This window comes from Aethalodelphis obliquidens, unplaced genomic scaffold (assembly GCF_003676395.1).
Source record: "Aethalodelphis obliquidens isolate GAN/ISIS:26980383/991018 unplaced genomic scaffold, ASM367639v1 scaffold8, whole genome shotgun sequence".
Classification (NCBI taxonomy): Eukaryota; Metazoa; Chordata; class Mammalia; order Artiodactyla; family Delphinidae; genus Aethalodelphis; species Aethalodelphis obliquidens.
In genome coordinates, this window is record NW_020837952.1 from 59,577,382 (window position 1) to 59,599,723 (window position 22,342).

The 22,342-nt window shown below is 51.3% G+C and overlaps 1 protein-coding gene across 2 annotated transcripts in view; it reads left to right on the forward strand.

The window, feature by feature from the left end:
- Positions 1–8,641: 8,641 nt before the first annotated feature.
- PARVB (parvin beta) overlaps positions 8,642–22,342 on the forward strand; it is a 114,488-nt gene continuing 100,787 nt past the window's right edge. The window contains exon 1 of one of the 2 annotated variants that reach the window (XM_027107910.1): positions 8,642–9,085. In XM_027107910.1, the coding sequence (XP_026963711.1) occupies positions 8,971–9,085 (115 nt within the window). In that variant the 5' untranslated portion in view covers positions 8,642–8,970. The remainder of the gene's footprint in view (positions 9,086–22,342) is intronic. The other variant, XM_027107911.1, reaches the window with a different exon arrangement.

Genomic DNA, 22,342 nt, shown 5'->3' on the forward strand with positions numbered 1-22,342 from the left:
CCATCCATCCTTCTATTCATCCATCCATCCATCCGTCCATCCATCCATCCATCAAACACAGATTGAGCTCTGAGTGTGTGCGAGGCTCTGTGTGGGGTCCAGGGGCAGAGGCGACGCTGCCTGTCTGTGGGGGAAGGGCCGTGATGGGGTCAGCGAGGAGCTCTGGGAAGCTGGAGGCTGGAATGCCACAGAGGCTGGGGAGGGCCAGGACCATCTGCAGCCCCTTCTGGGAAGCTGGTGATTCCCTCCAGCGCTCACTCTGCAGTTCAGCTGGGGGCCTTCTTGCAGGGCCGTGCACCCCACGCTGGAGGCCGGGATTTATGTGCGTTTCTCCCCCATCCCCACCCTCCCATCCAGGCTGCTGGTGCAGCAATCTTTCACTCTCTCTTTCCCCAGCGCTGGCCCTCTGGTTAACCCTCTTCTGCCTCTAGGGGACTATTTATTCTCTGTTCTTCCGTCTTCGGCTGGTTGGCTTATTCATCCATCTCTCTTTCCTGTTACTTCTCCTCCCTCGGAAAGTCCTTGCCTTTTCCCACACCCCAAGGCAGCCCTTTTCAGTTTAGTACATTACCTTTACTTTCAGGGCCTGATTTACTTTGGGTCTTAGACACAGGCTTAAAAAATGGTGGTAAAATATACCTAAGATAAAAGTCACTCTTTCAACCATTTAAAATGTACAGTTCAGTGGCATTAAGTCGTACAGCCATCACTACCCAACATCTGCAGAACTCTTTTCATCTTGCAAAGCTGAAACTCTGTCCCGGTGAAACTAGCTCCCCAGTCTCCCCTCCCCCCAGCCCCTGATGACCACCGTCTACCTTCTGTCTCTATGAACGTGACTCCTTTCGGTGTCTCATGTGCATGGAATCATGGGGAATTTGTCCTTTTGTGCCTGGCTTATTTCACGGAGCATAATGTCCTCAAGGTGCATCCACGTTGTTGCGTGGGTCAGGATCTCATGCATATGTGTATGGTTAGACCACGTATTGTCTATCCCTTCGTCTGTGATGGACATTAGGTTGTTTCTACCTTTAGAGACAGGCTTTTCTGATTCAGGAAATATTTACTGAATATTTACCACGTGGAAGGCATAATGCATCTAGGGAAAAAAGACTCATTTTGCATTTTTCTTTCAGATTACAAGAAAACTACAGCATTTAGTTGTAGAAAAGTGTTTTTAATTGCAGTCCTTTATAACCCTTTGAAAATTGTATACAGATAGAGCTGCACGGTCGGGCATCCGGAGGGCAAGGGCCTAGGCTGCTGCCGCCACGGTGCTTCTGAAAAAGGACAATCAGCTCCCTATTTCAGTAGTTCTTCATAATAAATAAATAGCACTGATGATCAAATAGCCTTGTCAAGCCTTGCATTTTCTGATTTCCTTGCAAATTTGAAATTTTGACAGTCTTAAGATAAATTATCATACAGAGTTGAGTTTTACGGTTTAATACTCTCCTGATTCCAGAGGATAATTTGCTTACAGCTGCTCAGTCTTCGGGTCTCTGTTCACGATGAACTCCAGTAGGTGTGCTAGGTGGATAATCACGGAACATATTTTAATGTACGAGTCGTGAACCTGAACAAATGAAAATTTGTCTCACTTATGCACGAGACTGCGCTTTTCACTGACGATCACGTGCTTCCTGTCTGAGTATCCACTGTCTCAATCAAAATGTATTCTGGTTAGTCCTGAAATCAGTTCTATTCACTCTGCATCAGCCTCCATTTGTTATTGTTTGTACTGCCAGATAGAAAGGCAGAGTTCAAACCAGCCGTTGCCCCTTGACAAAGTGAGGATTGAAAGTTGGACTTCCATAAAGGTTTATGTATGTGTAAAATGTATGTATGTATAACACATATATGTAAAACGTACACATGTATGTACATGGGTTATTTGTTTTTGAAAACTTCCTTTTAAAAAATATTTTATTGAAATACAGTTGATTTACAATGTTGTGTTGGTTTCAGATGTACAGTAAAGTGATTCAGTTACACACATATATATATATATATATTCTTTTTTAGATTCTTTTCCATTATAGGTTATTATAAGATACTGAGTATAGTTCCCTGTGCTATACAGTAGGTCCCTGTGGGTGATCTATTTTCTACACGGTAGTGTGTATATGTTCATCCCAACTCCTAATTTATCCCCCTTCCTTCCCCTTTGGTAACCATAAGTTTGTTTTCTACGTCTGTGAGTCTTCTCTTTTGTAAATAAGTTCATTTGTATCATTTTTTTTAGATTCCACATATAAGCTATATCATATGATATTTGTCTTTCTCTCATACATGGGTTTTCAAAATGTATAATTTAATTTTCCTGCCATGAGAATGTAAGTTCCACGGGGCAGCCCTTCTTGGGTTTGTGCATGGTGTGTCCTAAGGCCTGAAATCACACCCAGAACCTACCTTGACACTCAATGTGTGTGGAAGGAGTGAGGATGTAAACGTATGAAGTAGAAGCACAACTTGCTTTTCCGTTTAACCCCACATCATGGGTGGCGTCGCACACCAGTCAGACAGCCCCGCCCTGCTCCACGTAATATTTCCTGGTGCTGCTGGACTCTGCTTTGACATATATAATCAGAGATACACGTTTAGGTGGTTCCCATTTTCCAAAAAAGACAAGCCATATTGCAATATACTCCTACCTTCGTATAACAGTGTGAAGAGTCTTATAGAATAAATGACAGAAGTGGAACTGTTACTGATCCACTTTGGAAGGGTTGTATTAATAATGCATTTCTTTTTTTTTTAATTTTTAAAAATTTTGGCTGTGTTAGGTTTTTTTGTTGCTGCGTGTGGGCTTTCTCTAGTTGGAGCGAGTGGGGTTACTCTTCATTGCGGTGCGCAGGCTTCTCATTGCGGTGGCTTCTCTTGCTGCGGAGCGTGGACTCTAGGTGCGCGGGTTTCAGTAGTTGCAGCACGTGGGCTCGGTAGTTGTGGCTCGCGGGCTCTAGAGCACAGGCTCAGTAGTTGTGGCGCACGGGCTTCGTTGCTCCGCGGCATGTGGGATCTTCCCGGCCCAGGGCTCGAACCCATGTCCCCTGCATTGGCAGGCGGATTCTTAACCACTGCGCCACCAGGGCAGCCCAATAATGCATTTCTAATGCAAGGGAAGACTTTGTATACTCCCTTGGAGTTCAGAACAACAGGCTCTGAATCCCTGGCACCTTTTAAACATTGATTTTTAGCTGCACATCGTCGTTACCATTATTAGGACTTTCAGGCGAAAATATGCAGTAAGTGAAATGCAGTTTGGGTACCTTCTGCTTCCAAATCCGGCCTGTTTTTGTACGGCCTGTGGGCTAAGAATGGGTTTACGTCTCAACTGTTTTGAAAAAAAAAAAAAATCAAAAGAAGAATATTTTGTGACAGGTGAAAATGATATGAAATCCAAAGTTCTGAGTGCAGAGTGCACTTACATTGGAACGTAGCCACTCATTTGCTTATATATTGTCTACGGCTGCTTTCAGATTACGACAGCAAAGTTGAGTAGTTGCAACAGGCTGTATGGCCCGAGGAGTGGAAAATATTTCCTGTCTGACCCCTTACAGACCCCTGCCCTGGCCCGCTGTCTTCCCCAGCCCTAGTGATGTTCTCACAACGTGCGGTGGTGGCCGAGTCTGCTGCTCCGCCCAGCAGCGAGCTCACCGCCCCAAAGTGCCCCCACCCGTCATCGTTTTTCCCTCCATCCAAAGCACAGCTCTCATTCCCTTACTGCGCCCAGTCAGGTGGGAGGAGGAAAGCAAAGCCTTTTACTTTGCAGGCAGGTGATAGACACATATGGCAAGCGAATGTTGAAAGAAATTTAGACTATGGTGTGAATGTCTAATAGGCCTGGCCTTTGTTCTCCCACCCACATAAGGAACTTGCTCTCTAAAAGCTAGGGGTCAGTCTTCTTTTGAAGGGGGCATAATCTTTTAGGGGGCTTTACCAATTTCTCCTCCGTGGAAGACTAGGAATGAATCAGTTGGTGCCAATCTTTCATTCATTCCTCATCTCTAAAATATTTACGAGAACAAAGTGTATGCATAGTTTAATTTGCCTACTATGCAAAAAGAAAACTCTAGAGAATTTGCCAATAATGAAAATCCAACTTCCCTTGTCTCAAAGTTTGCTGACGTTTCCGAAATCACTTGAGTGAAAGGCAGTCAGGGATTTGCGTTTCGCTCACATGTGGTTCAGGAAAAAGTGTTACCGCCACAGTTTTAAGATTCCAGGCAAGTATGGTCATCTTTTATGCTCCTAGCATTTAAAGTGAAAATCACAGGTTCCTCTCTTGCCAGGTCACTAAATTAGCAAAGTGATTGAATCACGCCATTCAAAAGACTGCTTTGGATACTATGACGACAGCACGCTTGAAAATGCTGCCCCAAAGGGCAGGAAGATTGCATCAGAAGCATAACCTGGGGGAAATAAGGCATTTTCTCCATCACTGAATCAATTAAGTATTTCCATCACTTCCCTACACACTTCTAACTCTCCTGAAATTGCTAGGAGGTTTGAAAATGAACAACACGAGGAAACAGTTCACAGTCTCGATCCTTCCTCGTATGAGCTCCCTTTTCTCTCCCAAAGAGCTAAAGGCTGTTTTTCGTTTTTTGAAAAGATATCTCTTCTTTTTAGTTACACGGAAGCAAAATGAGGGAAGGCATGCAGCTTTTATATAAAGCTCCCTTTAAATGCTTCCTGAGCTGCTGTATTATCACAGGAGACACTTCGATAAGGAATGAAACCCAAATGCAGGTAAGGTAGAGAGCTCAAATGATCCTGCTCAGGGGTATCATTTATTTTCTTTTCCCCAAGTCTTTATGGAGGTATAATTGATACACGGTGAAAGGCACAGCTCTCCAGTGTACCAGATGTTGGCTTTTTACTTAAGTATAAACTGTGTGACCCCCCCAGCCTGCGGCCCATGTGCATCACCCAGTGTTTCCTGGTGCCCATATCCAGGCAAGACCCTCTCCCCCTGAAGGTGACCACTCTCAACGTAGAAAAGAGGCCACCTGTTGTTGAACTTCAAATAAGTGGATTCCCCCAGTATGCACCCTTGCACTTGGGCTTCTTTTTCTTTATTATTATTAATTTATTTTTGACGGCGTTGGGTCTTCGTTGCCGCACACGGGCTTTCTCTAGTTGCGGCGAGCGGGGGCTACTCTTTGTTGTGGTAGGCAGTCTCCTCGTTGCGGTGGCTTCTCTTGTTGCGGAGCACGGGCTCTAGGCGCGCAGGCTTCAGTAGTTGTGGCACGCAGGCTCAGCAGTTGTGGCGCATGGGCTTAGTTGCTCTGCGGCATGTGGGATCTTCCCGGACCAGAGCTCGAACCCGTGTCCCCTGCGTTGGCAGGCAGATTCTTAACCACTGTGCCACCAGGAAGTCCCGCACTTGGCTTCTTTTGCTGAACGTGTTTTTGAGATACGTCCGTTTTTGAGATACGTCGCACCATTGCTCTTTTTTGATTGCTCGCTAGGATTCCATTGTATGCATATACCCACAGGCTTATGCATTCTCCTGTCTCATTACCTTTAAGGTTGCTTGGTTTGCCTCAGCTGAAGTGTTAGAACAAATTACATCTTCCTGTGGTGCCCAGTGTCTGTCCATCTGCGGGGAAGATGGAAAGAATGGCAAGAGAACCTGGAACTGAGGCTGCCTGAGACCACCCGGTGCGGCGCCCCGCCCAGGGCCTGGAATCAGCACGTGCTCGTAGAATGCTTGTTCCTTATTCTTAATTAAGGTGATAAAAAACTGGACCCTTTGGAAGCCACAGTTCAAAAGCAAATCAAATGGTTTTCTGTAACGAGGGCAGCTGCATGTAATCTGATTTTCATAATTATTCTCCAAATGTAAAATGCATGCGGAGCCATGGCGCGGGCTATACGTAGGCGGCATGCTAAGAAGTGGAAGCCCGAGTAGGTGGGGACAGGAGCTAAGATCATATTTCTGCTTCTCATTAAATTCTTTCTTATTAACAGCCAGCATTTTCTGACCTTCAAGTGAATATAGACGTTTGCTGCTCTGAAAGCAATTTGGAAAGTTGCTCGAGAGAGAATGCTGTGTAAAGTCCCCAGGAGCCAGGCCAGGAGCGAGGGAAAGTCTCTGGGGTGGAGATCATGGTCCCTCCAGCCTCTAACCCTGAAAAAAAACCCCAAATTCATCCAAAGCACTTCTTGATTGTCATCTGCGGTGCCACACGAGTCAAAACAAAACATCACAACCAACACAATAATTTTTAAAAAGCTTCCAAGCTGCATTTGATAAGAAATCAAAGTATTCTCCAGTCCAACAGGTGCACGGGACACAGAGGCCATGAGTGCAGCATTTTTGTCTGAGGCTGCAAGGGCCATCCTTCACCTCGGGCAAGGGAAGGACTATGAACTTTATCGAGAGATCACTGCTTTGCACGGACCTCTCAGCAATACGTACCACGCTTGCATTGAAAATATGATTATGTTTCTATACGCGTGATGTCTACAAGATTCCAGAACCCTACTGTCATGTAAGAGCCGGGTCAGCTTCTCTTACAAACTGGGCCGTCGTCAGGACTTAAGTATCTTCTAGGGAGATTCTCTCGTGGTGTAACGGCATCTTTTGAAGTAGGATCCCTGTCTTTGCGGTGTTCAAATTAGCAGTGACCGAATGGAAATAGTAAATTCTGTGTATCCACTGGGAAAGCAGACCCACTGATGAAATATCTAAACAATTAGTTATTGACTGGGCACTCACCACATGCCCAGGACTGCGCCCAGGAGCTCAGCTCTTTCCCATTTTCTTTCCCAAGGTTTCTTTTCCGCTCCTGTCCCCTGATTGCAGGCTCTCCTGCTGGGGTCTGTGGCTGTGAGGGCGGGATGGCTGCAGGCCCTTGGAAACACTGTGCAGCATCTCTTGCGTGTATTTCTCCAGAGAAGACAGTCTGTACCATGCATCAGATTCTCCAAAGGGCCAGAGACCTCCTGCCCTAGATGACATTCCCTAGGCATTCAGAGCAGTGTAGCCCTGCATCATGACCCCATCAGGATCTCAATAACCACATTCACCATCTTTCTGTGTTTTTCCCAGAGTGGTTAGTGACATCCCAAATCAGGCCATGCTGGTGAGAAGCCTCAGAGCCCTCTGACCCTTCACTGTCCCTAAACCCAGCCTCCAATTATTCCCCACATGTTGTGGTCTGCAAGCCCTGAAAGTTCATTGTTTTTGTTTTGGGTTTCTTTTTTTTTTTAGCTGCACTGAGCAGCATGCATGAGGAATCTTAGTTCCCCCACCAGGGATTGAACCCGCACTTCCTGCAGTGGAAGCACAGAGTCTTAATCCCTGGGTCACCAGGGAAGTCCCTGAAAGTTCATTCTTATCTCTTCCTTCCCTCTGCCACGGGCAACTCTGGCCTCGCCTGTTTCAGTAGCTTCCGAATTGGTCTCTGGCTGGGGGTTTTGCTTCAACCATCCTCTGCATCAACCCTCTGCTAAGACCCCTTCAGTGGCTCAGGGTTCCTCGTGCGGGCTCACTGATCTCATGGCCTCACCCGCTCACCCAGTCACACGGGGCAGCCTGCATCCCTGGCTTCCCTCCCATCTCCCAGGTGCCTGCGTCCTCCCTGGCATTCTCCCCTTCTGTCCTGAATCTTCTCCCTCAAGAGAATAAGGGCATCTGTGTCCCTTCATCTCCCGCACCTTCTCCTTCTCCTGTTCCCCTCCCATCTTGCTGGGTTCCTAACTTCAGGGCGTGCACGTTCCCCTGGATCACCAGCTCCTGGAGGGCAAGGCTCTGCCCCTGTGGTCAGTGCATCCCTGCAGGAGGACAGCCCTGGCACCGCTCGGCCAACAGAAACCTTTGCTGATGGGAACTGGAGGAGTTACAGAGTGCTGTGGGGCAATGAGCCAGCCCAAGGGAGGTGGAAAACCCTGTTAACCACACATGTGGACCTAGACTCCCTGGCTCCTCCCCAGCTGACCTCCTCTGATAGTCCTTATCTGCTGGTGAAGGACCCCACCCGGCCTGCTGGGCCCAGCGGGAAACAGCCTTAACTCTTCCCACGCCAAGCCTGGGGCTCGTTCCACCTATGAGCGTCTCCAGAAACCGTTCACGTCCCTCCTAAGTCACCGGGACCTCGGAACTGGTCTCCCTGCCTCTGGCTTTACTCCTTCCCTGCCCACGGGCACACGTCACCCAGAGTCCACTTCGTAGAGCCCGGATCCACCACGTCACCTCCACCTTAAACCCCTTCCCCGCCTTCCAGCCCTTACAGGACCTGCCTTGTCCTCTTGTCTCTCTCCTCCCTGGAGCTCCCACACTGTCCCCTCTGGTCCTGCTTTTCCCTCGGCCTGAACACCTACCCCTGATTCCATAGCAGGGCTCTTTCCTGTGTCTCCACATCACTCTTAGGGAAACGTCCTGAGCTCCCCTAGGACAGGGTACTATGTGCGGGTATTGCCCACCATATTGCAGGCTTCTAGAGGGCGGGGATAGGTCACAAGTGTTCCCTCAACCCCAAGCCTGGCTGTGGGTAAAAGTTCAGCAAGTGAAATGACCTATCTGGGCGGCTATCTGATGCACATCGGCTGCGCAAAGGTGGTGGCCCTGGCTGCCTCGCTGCCCCGTGGGGCCCGGGTACGGTCACCAGAGCCGGCTGAGCCCAGGGCTCAAACGTGTAGAACAAAAGGAGGCAGAGTGAGCCCTCGGTCCGTCCCGGCGGCGGCACTGGGGAGCGGAACCACCGCTTCACTCTGAGAGTGAGTGTGACGCGCACCGTGGGAACGGCCGATGGCCCGCGGGCTGGAAGCGGTGACCGCAGAGCCCGAGACGGCGCAGACCTCTGGCGGCGGGCTCCGCAGGGCCAGGGGCGGGCGGGGGGCGGGGGCCGGCGCTGGGGCCGCGCCCTCCCGGCCACTCCCCGGGGCGAGCGGCGGCGGCGACCAGGGCGGATCCCACACGCGCTGCGCCCGCGCCCGGCTGCCGGGGTCCCCGCGCGCCCCATGTCCTCCGCGCCGCTGCGCTCGCCCGCCCTGCGGCCCCACAGGATGAAGAAAGACGAGTCGTTCCTGGGCAAGCTGGGCGGCACGCTGGCGAGGAAGAAGAAGGCCAAGGAGGGTGAGTGCGCCGGCCGCAGGCCTCCTGCCGCGCACGCGCCGCGCCCCGCCCCGCGGACCCAGGCGGGTGGCCGACCGCGCCCGCGCCCGCGCGCGTGCCGCCCGAGTCCCGCCGGGACCCGACTGAGTGGCAGCCGGGACCACGCGGCCCGAGAGCCGCCCGGCCCGCGCAGCGCGCAGCCGTGACCTTCGGGACAGCCCATGACCCTCGCTCGTTCCTCCTCCGAGACCTTTAAACGCCGGCCGGGAACCAGCCGCGAGCCTGGCCACCTCCCTTCCCCGGCGGCTCGTCGAGCCCCTTTGGGGCTCCCGGCGCCATCTAAACGCGCATCGTCAGCTCCTGCTGAGGGCAGGATGTTGAGCAAATGTGGGGCGAGTCCCCGGTTCGCGGAGGACAGGCCCGTGCCCACCGCCGCCTGAGTCGCCGTTTCTTGAGCCCCCTTCCCCGCCCAGCTCGTTCAGCCCTTGTGGCCACTCACTCGAGGAGCATTTATTGGGCACCAGTGCTGAGCGGGCAAGGCCCGGGGCCCGCTGGTGTTCGTGGTGCAGTGCTCTGCCCGGGACGCAGCCCCAGCCCCGGGGAGGGGAGAAAGGAAAGGGATGCCGAGCGGGCAGGCCGGAGGCTGCGAGGCCCACCGGCAAGGACTACGGAGCCCCCTCCATTTTTGACTCCACGTGTCCACGAAAATGATTCTCAAAACCTTCCTACCACGTCTTACCTTTTAAAAGTTTTCTTAGAGTTGTGAGGGATGCGACTTCCGGCCTCTAGATTGTGTTCTTTAAATCCGGCTGTTTCCTGGGCCTCTCCCAGGGCCGCATTACTGAATTTTTCCTTTGTTCTGGCCCAGAGGTTCCTCCCCTGGGCCAGATTCCCTGTGGGTAAGAGGGTGAGTTATACTGCTATACTGCGGTGGCTGTGAACAGGCTGGTGGGAGCTGGCCTCAGGCGGGACATTAGACAAGAGAGGATCCGGAGTCAGGGGTGTGCAGTGAGTTCCTTAAACCATGGGTCCCCGACACCCGGGCCGCGGACTGGTACCGGTCCCCGGCCTGTTAGGAACTGGGCCTGGTCCAGGGCTCAAACGTGGAGAACAAAAGGCAGAGTGAGCCCTCGGTCCGTCCCGGCGGCGGCACTTGATCAGCCTCTCCCCGTCGCTCGCATTAGCGTGTGAACCATCCCTTCCCCCTCCCCGCGTCCGCGGAAAAATTGTCTTCCACGAAACCGGTCACTGGTGCCAAAACGTTTGGGGACCGCTGCCTGGAACCACCTGAACCTGACCTGTGCTTTAGAAAGTCTTCCTGTACCTGGAGGATGAGTGTACCCCCCAGGGACGTGTGTACCCCAAGGACATACTTGCGAGGCACACGTGTCCCCGTATTAATTTCTCCCATTGAGGTGTGTATTCCTAGGGATACCCGTGGTGCTTTACCTCTAGGGATGTGCGTACTCCCACACACTTTCCGCCCAGGAATCTGTGTGTGTGTGTGTGTGTGTGTGTGTGTGTGTGTGTGTGTGTGTGTGTGTTTGGGGGGAGGGGTGCCTATGCATTTCCCACCAGGGATGCTGTTACCAAATTAGATGATTCAGTTCCATGAGGGCAGGGCCTTTCACCTTTAGTTTATCAGTGAAAAAATGTTGCCTGCCATATCGGTAAACAAAGGATGTTGCAGCCTTTGAGCCCCTACAACCATCCCGGAAGGTGAGCCCTGAGGAAATTCAGGGTGGAAACAAGAACCGCCAAGCCCTCATGCACTGCAGCCCCCCCCCCCCATCGATGCACCCCAGGGGACTCAGGATGAGAGCACAGGATGCTGGCCCCAGGTAGCTGAGTGCATATCAAAGGAATGATTTCAGTGAGCCCAGACCCTTGCATCTTCCCATACACAGAAAAGTGCTAAATTCCTTGAGATATCTGGTTTTCTTTAATTAACCGTAATCTTTTGATGCTCTGATTACCTGGTCTTTGTTGCGAAAACCTTCTACATATCCTGGTTCCTCCTTTGCCTCTTTGGAGCGGTCCCTCAGAGCTATCTGAGATGCTGTGTCCCGGGCTTAAGTCCTCAGTTTTGTCCACCGAATAAAACATAATTCTCAACTTGCAGGTTGCGCAGTTTTTTCAGTCAACAAGTTGTTCCAAGCAAATGAGCCCCTCCTCTCCGAAACCTGACGTCTAGGATCCAAACTGGCTTGTGTTAATCTCTTTCAAGTCACACCTCTGAAAAGACGGTAAATGGCCTTCACCCTTCCCTCGATCATTCCAGCTGCCTCTGACCTGCGGTCTCACTTGCAGTCCTCGTCACCCTCACCAAAGTCATTTCAGTTCCTCTTTACACCTTACGACAATTATAAACACAAATGTCATACTCTTTCCAATTCATTCATTGCCTGCTGTGAGACCCTAGGAAGAAAAGATAGATAAGGCCCTCGCTTTCATGGAACAGGGAATCAGTTGTAATAAATAAATAAAACAGACCAATCATGCTGTAATAATATGTGCTAGGAGGAAGATGTAACCGTGCAATCACACGGATGCCCACGGAAGGCCTCAAAGCAGGTGGTGTTTGGGTTGAGACCTGAAACAACCAGGAAAGCAATCTCTCACAGAATAGCAAGCCATCAGAATGTCCCGGAGATGACAGCTTTTTATAGGTGACATTTAATGTGCTCTTGAAATACGAAGAGCACATTCCTGAACTCATGGACCGGCCCCAAGCTCCAAAGCGACGTGCTTGCCCTTCCCTTCATGAGCTAGCCAGCGCCTAGAAAATCGAGGGCCTAGAAAATCGAATCACAATAGTCAGAGTCATCCTGTGATGAATAAAATAGGCACAGAAACAGCAGGAGAGAGATGCTTGCACAGTACAGCGCCCTCGCTAGTGAGAGCCCCGAGCCCTAACCACTGGACCGCCAGGGAAGTCCCAGCTGTTGTTGCTTTGGTGTGTGAGTTAGCTGGGTCTCCTGCCTCGTTTCTCAAGATTGGGGTGCCTGGCACCCTCAGGGGTCCCCCCATACAAACAGAAGGTCACAAACACGAATCGGGCTCACACGCAGGAGTTCAGGGGGGACTGGCCTTGGAAGGGCTCAGTGGCTTCTGTCTGGTCTTGTGGGAAGTGGGGAAGGAGTCAGGAGCGGGAGGCCGAGGTGTGAAGGCTGGAGAATGAGGTCCTCAGTGACTGAGAATTGCCAGTATCCCTGCGGGCCCGTTGCCTTGGCAACCTGCCCTCCCTGCCATTCATGTGGTTCACAGCTGGAGCAGTTCCTGGCCCAGCTCGGGCCCCTGTGGGGAGGCGCTCATTTGCCTGCCAGGGACCCATCAGATGAGGAGGCTTCGAGGTGTGCCGGGCGCTGCCAGCTGTGCAGTGGGTTTCGTTTCCTTTTTGTTAGAAAGTCCACGGTGAACTCAGGAGCGTGGGTGGGGGTCGGGGGAGGATGCTGGGATGAGGTCAGCATTGCCGAGAAGTTAGAGATCTGGGGGCACCGGGGGCATTCGCCCCCTCCCGGGTCGGCAGAACTTGTGGCTGTGAGAGGCACGGAGGGACGCGTTGGGGTGAATGTCCTGTCACCTTACAGGGGAGGTCATGTTAGGAAATGTGTCCTGAGGTTTGGAGGAACCCATGCAGGAAGTGCCCGTGGACTAACGCTGATGTCCTACGGTAGGGAACCAAGTCGTGTCATGTGTCGGCCCGGTTTAGAAAACGGAACTGTGACGAAGTGTGGGGTGTTGGGAAAAGTGGCAAGGAACCTTGAAAAACCCCAGCGCTGCCCTTAGGAGGCCTGGGGACTGTTAAGAGCCGCTCGTTAAAGTGGTTCGGTTTTACTGGAGCTGCACAGAGCAGGCGCAGAGGAAAACTCCCCACGACGGCCCCCTGGTGGCCACGGGTGACAGCCCCACAGGTCCAGCGGGCCAGGAGGGGGGCGAGGGGGCGCCCCAGGGACGGATGCCCCAGCTGCTGTGTGAAGTCCTTAGAGGCGGGCGGCCAGCTCTGGGACGGGGAGGCCCTGGATGGAGGGGCGGGGTGGGGTCCACTCCACCCATTTGTATGAGAGGCCCCTGCCTGCCCTTGGCCTCCGCCCTCTGCCCAGACACCAGTGACCGGCACCGGGCTGCACAGCGCCAAACCTGCCACAGCCGAGCCTGGAGGCTCTGTCCCTCCTGCTTTTCCGAGGAAAGCAAGCATTAAGGACGTTCCTGTTCCCTGATCGCTCTTTTTTGTTTTTGTTTTTGTGGTACGCGGGCCTCTCACTGTTGTGGGACGCGCAGGCTCAGCGGCCATGGCTCACGGGCCCAGCCGCTCCGAGGCATGTGGGATCTTCCCGGACCGGGGCACGAACCCGAGTCCCCTGCATCGACAGGTGGACTCTCAACCACTGCGCCACCAGGGAAGCCTTTTTAGTTTTTTTGAATTTGATTTAATTTATTTTTTTTACAGCAGGTTCTTGTTAGTTATCTATTTTATACATATTAGTGTATATATGTCAATCCCAACCTCCCAGTTCATCCCCCCACCCTTTCCCCCCTTGATGTCCATAGCTTTTTTTTTTTTTTGTAAATACATTTTTTAGAGCAGTTTTTGCTTCTCATTCCCTAATGACTTACGACGTGGAGTGTCTTTTTCTAGGCTCATGTGTCATCTGTGCCTCTTCTTTGGTGAAGTGTCTGTTCAGATCTTTGGCCCATTTTCTAATCAAGTTTGATTTCTTTTAGTTGAATGTTAGGACTTCTTGGCATATCTTGGATACAAAACCTTTGCCAGATGTGTCTTTGGCAAACACTTTGTCCCTCTCTGCAGTTTGTCTTCTGGTTCTCTTGACCCGGCTCGTCTTCCGAGCACTTGACGCAGAAGTGGAGGTCAGTGAGCAAGGTATTGACTGGAACCTCACGAATGTTTTGGTGTCTACAGAGACAGCGGTGGGCTGCGACCTTGAACCGAGGGCTGAAGGTATTCAGTTTCTTTTGTGGGCTTTAAATAACTTCCAGGAGAGAATCTCAGTTCACACCACAGTGTTAACCCCTGTGCGTTCCCTGCGGTTCTCCCCGTCCTCTCGAGTGATCAGCTGCGTAGACGCCGTGTTGTCCCCAAATGCCATCCCACTTCAACCCTGCTCTGTAATGAGAGCACCTGGACAGAGGTGCCTGCAAGGTGGGACTTTTCCCCTCATGTTATTATTTATTCATTTATCTATTTATTGATTATGTATAGGATAAAATAGATCAGTATTTTTAAAATTTTTTATTGAAATATAGTTGATGTACAATGTTGTGTTCGGTGCAGGCGTGCAGCACGGTGACTCAGGGGTTCCCCTCATTTCACAGTTGAGGAAACACAACCTTGCCCCGTAGCCACTTCATGGCAGTTTAAACCAGTGGTTCTCAGGTGGGGATGACTTTGCCCCCAGGGGACATTGCCAGTGTCTCATCTTGGCTGGGGTGGCGATGCTAGTGACATCTAGTGCCTGGGGGCCAGGAATGTTGGTAAACATCCCACAGCGCACTGGACAGCTGCACACAATGTCTGATAACAGTGCCGAGGTGGGGAAACCTGGTGTTTCTTTCCTGAGGCGTCTCCAGAGCCAGGAGGAGGTTGACCAGCCTCAGGGCGTGGGGCAGCTCCTCGGGGCCCTCGACCGCCAGGGTCTGGAAATGCCCCCCAGAGCCTCCCCCGCCACCCCGTGAACCCGTTCTCCGCGCGGTGCCTGGGGCTCTCAACTCAGTTTCTGAAGGGGGAAAATCCACACGGTTCCCCCGGACCGGGCACACTAGGCCGGGCACACGTGGCTGGGGCAGCCGGTTCCAGGCAGGTGTGGTCCAAACAGGAGTCACCTGGTGAGTGGGGGTCCTGGGGGGAGATGCGATGTCCTTGGCAGACACCCCTCTCTGGAGATGGAGAGTGAGAAGAAATGGAAAACTTCCGTGAAGGTTCAAAGGAAGTGCAATGAAACCCTCCATAATTGCTTCAGCGCAACCTTGTACATCAACCGTACTCCAATAGAAATTAAAAAAAAAGATAAAACGTAATTGTTTCGAGTGGTAGATAGGAAGGAGAAGGTGAAGGCCCACTCGGCCCCGTCCCAGGACGGCAGAGGGAGGAGGTGCCCGTGAGCTCCGAAGACCTAAGGACACAGGGAAAAGAATCTTTGCCTGGCAGGCTGGGGGCTGGTGGCAGGCGGTGACCTGGGCCAGGCCTGTCCTTAGGAGCCTGTGGGTGCTGTGAGGAGGGGGCAGGCTGGTGTGGTGATGGACACCCAGGGGAGACACACATCCGGGATTTGGGGGTTCTGGGTTCTGGCTAGAGGAAGTGGTCCCCCGGTTGCGTGTAAGGACTGGCTAAGAATTAGAAGAGGAGGGGCCCTGGAGGAGACCCCAGCTAGTCCCGCTGGGGAAGTGCAGGCCGTTCAGAGTGGCCGGACTGTGGTGTGGTGTGTGGGCCGTGGTCAGCCTCGGGGCAAGCTGGAGCGGTCACTGGGCCCTGTCATCCCCGCACGTGGGAGCAGTGGGCACCAGTTACCAATCTCAGCTACTTTAGAGAGGCTGGTGTCGAATGGACCGGAGCGGGGTGACCGGCGGGGAAGCAGCTCCAGCGTAGGTGCAGGCAGGGCGGGCTTCCTGGAGGCAGTGTGCTGGGCTGGGAGCAGCAGGATTCCCGAGACGTGAGGAGGCGACAGCTGCAGGGTGAGATGCAGAGGCAGCAACCCAGAGGCCACTCTGAGATGGAAGGAACTGCATAGAAACAGGTTAGCTGAGGGCCGGTTCTCCAGGCCCCTGACCCTGCTCCCACTTAATTACTCTCGGGGCCGAGGCACCTGGGGAGGCGTAGAGTTCTGACTGTTTGGGGTGTTTGCATAGAGAACTTTCTGGGGCACATAGAGACTTTGAGGTGATTTCCACATCCTCTTTAAGCAGATCTCAGCACACCCTCCCACTTCCTTTTGAAAATAAAAATGGGATAGTATCCTTCTTTGCTGCAAGATGTAGGGAAAGGATTTGTAATGAGTTTGGTCTCCTTTGGCCAGGGAGGTGGGCCTTTTTGGGGATCCTTTGCCTTTCCAGTCCCTCTTTGCTCGCGTGATCCCCTTGATGATCTACCCTCAGGAAGTTGACTACCCATCACGGTTAAGGTGGGTTGGACTCCTAACTTACAAGAAGGGAAAGAGGGTGGCTGGAAAGAAGGGGAGGGAGGTGAGCAGGTGAGGGACCGGGGCCATGTACACGATGGGTTCTAGAATGTTCTATGGGAAGAGAAGTCAGTGTAGGTCCTATTTGAATCCAGCGGGCTGTGAGGTTCTCTGCAGACCCTGCCGTGTTTCTTGCTGCAAACCCTAAGGCATCTTCTTTGAACAGGGCTGCCTCTGTCCATGCGGGCTGCTCTTGGTCAGAGAGGGAGGTACAGTCTGTCGACTCCTGTAATGCAGTCCTGAGGAAGTCACTGGAAACCACTGTTCTGTTTTCCTGTCTCTGGCTGAGAGGAGGTGGCTTTCAGGGGGCTTGGTGTGGCTTTGTCAAGTTTCCTTTGATTATTATTCTGATTATAATCTTCAAATCCAGCACTTCTCCTTGTTTGTTCCACTGTTGTCCAGATGCACCCGGGGCATTTCAGAGAGAAACACGTAGGCACGTCAGCGTGTCCCACACTGGGCTGTTTTCCTGGCCATCTACTGAAATCTCTCGGAAACTTTGCTTCAGTAGAGCATGGAAATGGTGACACTGGACCCGGAGTGATGACCTTATGTTCCTTACCTTTCAGGAACAGCTAACTCTCTGTGGTCCTCCTAGCATCTTGGTTATACCTGCGTGGTCCCAGAGAGTCAGGTCGCCTTGGCAACTTCACACTCGTTAGAGGAGCTCACCTTTGAATTCCTGTTTCCACCCCATGGAATTAATATTTATCACGCATCCCGAAGTTGCTTACCCTCGCGTTCCCTGTCCAGTCGTCAGAATAATTAAGGGATGGTTAGAAGATGTAAGTGGGTAGGCGCCTGTTGTGAGTGGATTTTAAATGCTCTATGTGATTGATTTCTCCCCTGTTGTGGTTGGCAGAGGGCAGGTCCCTTTACCCGGCTGTTTTCTTATTTTCCATCGTAGGAAAGAGGTACCCAAAGAAAGCACATTTTCTCCTTGCACTAGCCGTACACTTGACTTTTTAGGCTTCAGATGGAAAATGGCTTTACTTCCTATTGAGTATATTTATTATTTTCTATATTATGTAGGGGCTGAAGAAACATATTAGTAAGTCTAAGAGTACCTTATAAACACATGTTGGCCTAGTGGTGTGAATCTGCTAGTCTGTACTCAGTGCTGTTGGGGTAAAAGAATATAAACACGAACTACGATCAATTCTAGAAGCTTTTGGTGGCTTTTGCCTCGTTGAGATGCTACTATTTTTTTTTTTTAAAGTATAGTTGATTTACAATGTGTTAATTTCTGGTGTTCAGCAAAGTGATTCAGCTATATATATATACACACACACACACACACACACACACACATATATATATACACACACACACTTTTTCGGATTCTTTTCCATTATAGGTTATTATAAGATATTAAATATAGTTCCCTATACTATACAGTAGGTCCTTGTTGATTATCTATTTTATATATAGTGGTGGGTATATGTTAATCCCAAACTCCCAATTTATCTCTATTCCCCCCTGCTGCCGCCTTCCTCTTTGGTAACCATAGTTTGTTTTCTATGTCTTCGAGACTCTTTCTGTTTTGTAAATAAAGTTCATTTATATCCTTTTATTTTAGATTCCACGTATGAGCCATACCACCTGGCATTTGTCTTTCTCTGTCTGGCTTATGTCACTTCGTAAGATCATCTCTAGGTCCATCCACGTTGCTGCCAATGGCATTATTTCATTCTTTTTTATGGCTGGAAGATGCTGCTTCTTGGTAACATTAAAGGTTAAAAGAAGAAATGGAATGAGCAGCAGATTCCGGCATCACTGGTCTCTGGGGCTCACGGCACCGAAGTGTCACGTGATCGGCCCTGGGAAGCCAGTGGTCCTTTCGTTTTCTACTTCCTCTGGGTGTCAGGCCGTGGAATCCCCTTTTGCTGCTATGTGTTTCGCCCTCTGAGTGTTAAAGCTTTGGGGCCTCACTTCCTCACTTGTGAGGCGGGGAAACGTGGGGGAGATACCAGCTCTGTGTCTCCGAGCCCACGAGGGCTCGTTGTGTTCCAGAAAGGCAGCATGTCTCTGAGGGAGGCTACACACCGGTGGGTAGAGCCGGGTCTCCGCTCCCATCCCCGCTCTGTGGGTCTGTTACTCCGCCTCTCTCAGCCTCTTTGCCTGTCCAGCCCACGTGGATCATGTGGCACTTAGGTGATGTGGGGATAAAATGTGATGAAGGTCTTATCAGCAATTGAGTGCTCAGTAAGTGTTAGTTATCGATAATGTTGACAAGTGAGATATTGACACAGAGCTGGTTAGTGGTAGGGCAGGGCTGGCAAACCGTTTCCACCAGAGAGCTCGACCGATAATGGCTGCCTGCCCCTGTGTTAAGAAGGATTCTGAGGCTGCATCTGGATGGGGGGGGGGGGGGGGAAGAACACTGGGACTAATTAGTCAAGCCTGCCGTGTATATGGGAGGGTGAATTGCTGACTGATTGTCATCCCCAGAATAGAAACCTCTTCTCACTCTGGTCCTGTATCATGTCGACAGCTCTGGCTGCTTCTTTCACATTGTGTCTCATGAAGGCGCTAGTTGGCGGGTAGTAACAGAATGACACAAATACTTTAAATTATTTGCATCTGGGGAATGTTGGGATCCTACTTCTTGTCCTGGACCACTGTGACCAGGAAGCACTGTGCACGCTCCCTTGAAGTGTGCACTGCAGAGAAACGGAAGTTCCTGCGTTTGCAGAGCAGCAGGCGTTTGAGCTGGGACGCGGTGGTCCTGGAGTGTGACCCCAGCTCAGCAGGCATCCTCGCCTACCTCACCCACCTCGGCCTCTGTCCTTGTCAGCAGCCTGAGGAAGCAGAACATTGGGCAAATCTGAGCAGTTTCTTACGCTTGCCCGTTAGTTAGCAGTTGAATGCTTGCTCGTTAAGCTTAGGCGTTTTGAGGTGATTGTCCTTGGTCTGGGTCTTTGAGCCTTTACTTGCTGGTAAAGCAGAGCGGGTCAGGAATGTTGGTTTCCACAAGTGAGACCACCTTAATAGGTGACGCCTGTCATTTTCATAACTTAGGCGTTTTCCTACTTTCATTTGAAAAATTACAGTTCCAAAGGATCTAGCTTTTACTCCAATATTAAGTGATTAATAAGCTAAAGAGGGGCGGAACATTTCCTAAGTCCTAGGGCTTGCTCAAACCCAGCACTCCCGGAAGCAGCTGTCTGGTTCGATGGAAGCCCAGCCGCCCTCAGTGTTTGCTGCTTCTCCCATTACCGTGGAGTCTGCTAGAACCATCCAGGCGCTGCTTTAAGTATGTGGACAGAGCATCCTTTGAGCAGGCTGGGGAAGGGGGCACCGTGCTTGTGGTGTTCGAAATGCATTGTTGGTATAAATGGACTTTGAGGGACGTCTTTCCCAAAACCTCACTGGAAGTGTCTTCATCCCTCTGTTTTCTCTTGTTTTGAAAATTAGTATTATCTTTCAAAGTAAGACCTGAACGAATCCATACGTGATATATACAAGCTTAATAGATGATCACCTAAGAAGCAGTGAGGGAAAAGTTAAAAGAAAAAACAAAACAAAACAAAACCACCCAGACTGGAGTCTACAGTGGTCGTGCTCATGGCCGGGGCTTGTTGGCACCCGTGGTGTTCCAGGCACGGCACTAACCTCCACTCGTTTAATCCCCACCCAAAGCCGAGAAGTGGGTACTGCGTGGTTATTCCCATTTTGCAGATGAGCAAACAGAGGCCCAGAGAAGTGAAGTCCTTTGCAGGAGGTCACTCTGCTGGCCGCTGGCCAGCCGCTGGCCGGTGAGATTAAAACCTCGGCAGTCTTTGGTTCTTAATTGCCACCAACCTTGTCAACTGGAACAGTGATTCAGATGCGAGTAGGCTTCCCAGCTGGCTCACAGTAAAGTCATTATCATTCCTGGCATTTGAGATGCACTCAGCCCTGGTGGGAGGAAGGTGCTCCCGAGGAGACGGATGAGATCCATTTTGTGCTGAATGGACTCGTTGGCATTTGCAGAAAGAAAACAGAACCCCGGCGACTCGCTGCTGCTCCGGGACCTGGTCCAGGTCCCCGCTGGTCCTCCGTTGGCCGCCCAGCGCTCGGCCAGTCTCCTCCGTCTTCCTTGGCTCGGGGCCCTCACGTGTGCTGTTCCCTCTGCCCCATCGGCTTAAATGTCAGCGTCCAGCAGGTGGGGGCCCTGCGCTGCCCCATCACCCACCACGTCCTGTGCCTTCCTGCCAGAGGTGGTAGGCTCTGTGACTGTCTCCCGCTAGCCTGGGTCCCCCGGCCCGGGGTGTCGACATCTCTTCTCCAGAGATGATAAGACATGCTCTCAGCCACTTAACGTGGTCTTTGTGTATTTGCTGAGTGAGCAAGAGGCGGTGTGCAGTGGTTACGGCCCCTGAACTTGGGACCCACCTTTGAGGGTTGCAACTCATCCTGCTGCGCTCTGGGGCTTTGACCTGGGGGAAGGTACTACCCTGAGCCTCAGTTTCCTCTTCTGTGAAGAGTACTTAACTCATAGGGTTATTGGGGAATTGAGTGAGTTATTAAATGGAATGATGTAAATTCAGCTGGGCCTGATCAGGCGATAGCATGGGAGAAAATATTCCCATGATTCGGGTACCAATTCCACTTCTGATCACCAGCTGTGATTCTGACACCAATGCCGACGTGTGTGGGTTTTTTGTCCACACCAAGTAATTCTCTGACTCTAGTATCAATTCGGTTCTGACACTATCTATCCGGAGATGGCATCAGATTCCACAAGTTAAGGACTCAGTCCCGCAAGACTGCCCCCCACTTCGGACGCTAATCCCAAGTTCAGGTTATTTACTACCTGTGCTTCTGACCGACTGGGTATAAATCAGAGGTTTCCACGACCCCCTCCTTGGGTTTGATTAATTTGCTAGAGCGGCTCACAGGACTCAGAGAAACATCTTACTAGGTTACCGGTTCATCATAAAAGGATAGAACTCAGGAACAGGCAGCTGGAAGAGATGCACAGGGTGAGGTGTGGGGAAAGGGGTGCCCTACTCACCCAGTACCTCCTTTGTTCACCGACCCAGAGGCTCTCTGAACCGAGTCCTTCTGGGTGTTTATGGAGGCTTCATTCCGTAGGCACGATTGATTAATTCATTGGCCATGAGAGATTGCCCAGATCAATCTCTAGCCCCTCCCTCCCCCTTGGAAGTTTGGGGGAGGGCTGGAAAGTACCAACTCCCTAATCACATGGTTGGTTCCCCTGGCAACCAGCCTCCATCCTTAGGTTACCTAGGGGCTTTCCAAAAGTTACCTCATTCACATAAGACATCTTTATCACTCTCATCACTTAGGAAATGCCTAGGATTTCAGGAGCTAGGGCCAGGAATTCGGATGAAGATCAAACATATATATTTCTTATTATAAATCGCCATTATCCCAATTTTCAAAATACATGTCTGATAAAGGACTGGTGTCGAGGATATGTAAAGGACTCCTTCAACCAATAATAGAAAGACAACACGATAAAAGAATGAAGGTTTGAACAGACGCTCCATCGAGAAGATGCACACGTGGCCAGCATGCGTCTGGAAAAGCCCTTGGCCTCCACGTCGTTAGTCGCCTGGGGAATGAACCACAGCTTAGAAGCAGGGGCACATACTCCACACCTGCCAGCATGGCTGAAATGATCCCGCCGGGACTCGGCGAGGATGTGGGGGAACTGGAACGCTCATACACGCTGGGGGGAGCGGTTTACGGTGGTGCTATCACTCAGGAAGTCAGTTCGGTCGTTGCTCGAAAAACTAAACCTATGTACATCCTCCCTGTGACCCAGCAATTCCAGTCTGAGATACTTAGTTAAGAGACATAGAAACCTGTGTCCATACGAAGCCTTGTACCAGAACGTTCATAGCAGCTTTACTCAGGATAACTAAGACCCGGAGACAGCTGCCCATCAACAGGAGAATGGAGAGGTGGGCGGGGCTACTGGGCCTTCAGAAGCAGCAGGTACCAGCGCACGCGACACAGTGACTCTCAAAACTGCTGTGCTAGCAACAGAAGCCAGACCCAAGGAGCACGTGCCGCGACTCCGTTCCCCAGGAGGAGGAGCACGTGCCGCGACTCCGTTCCCCGGGAGGAGGAG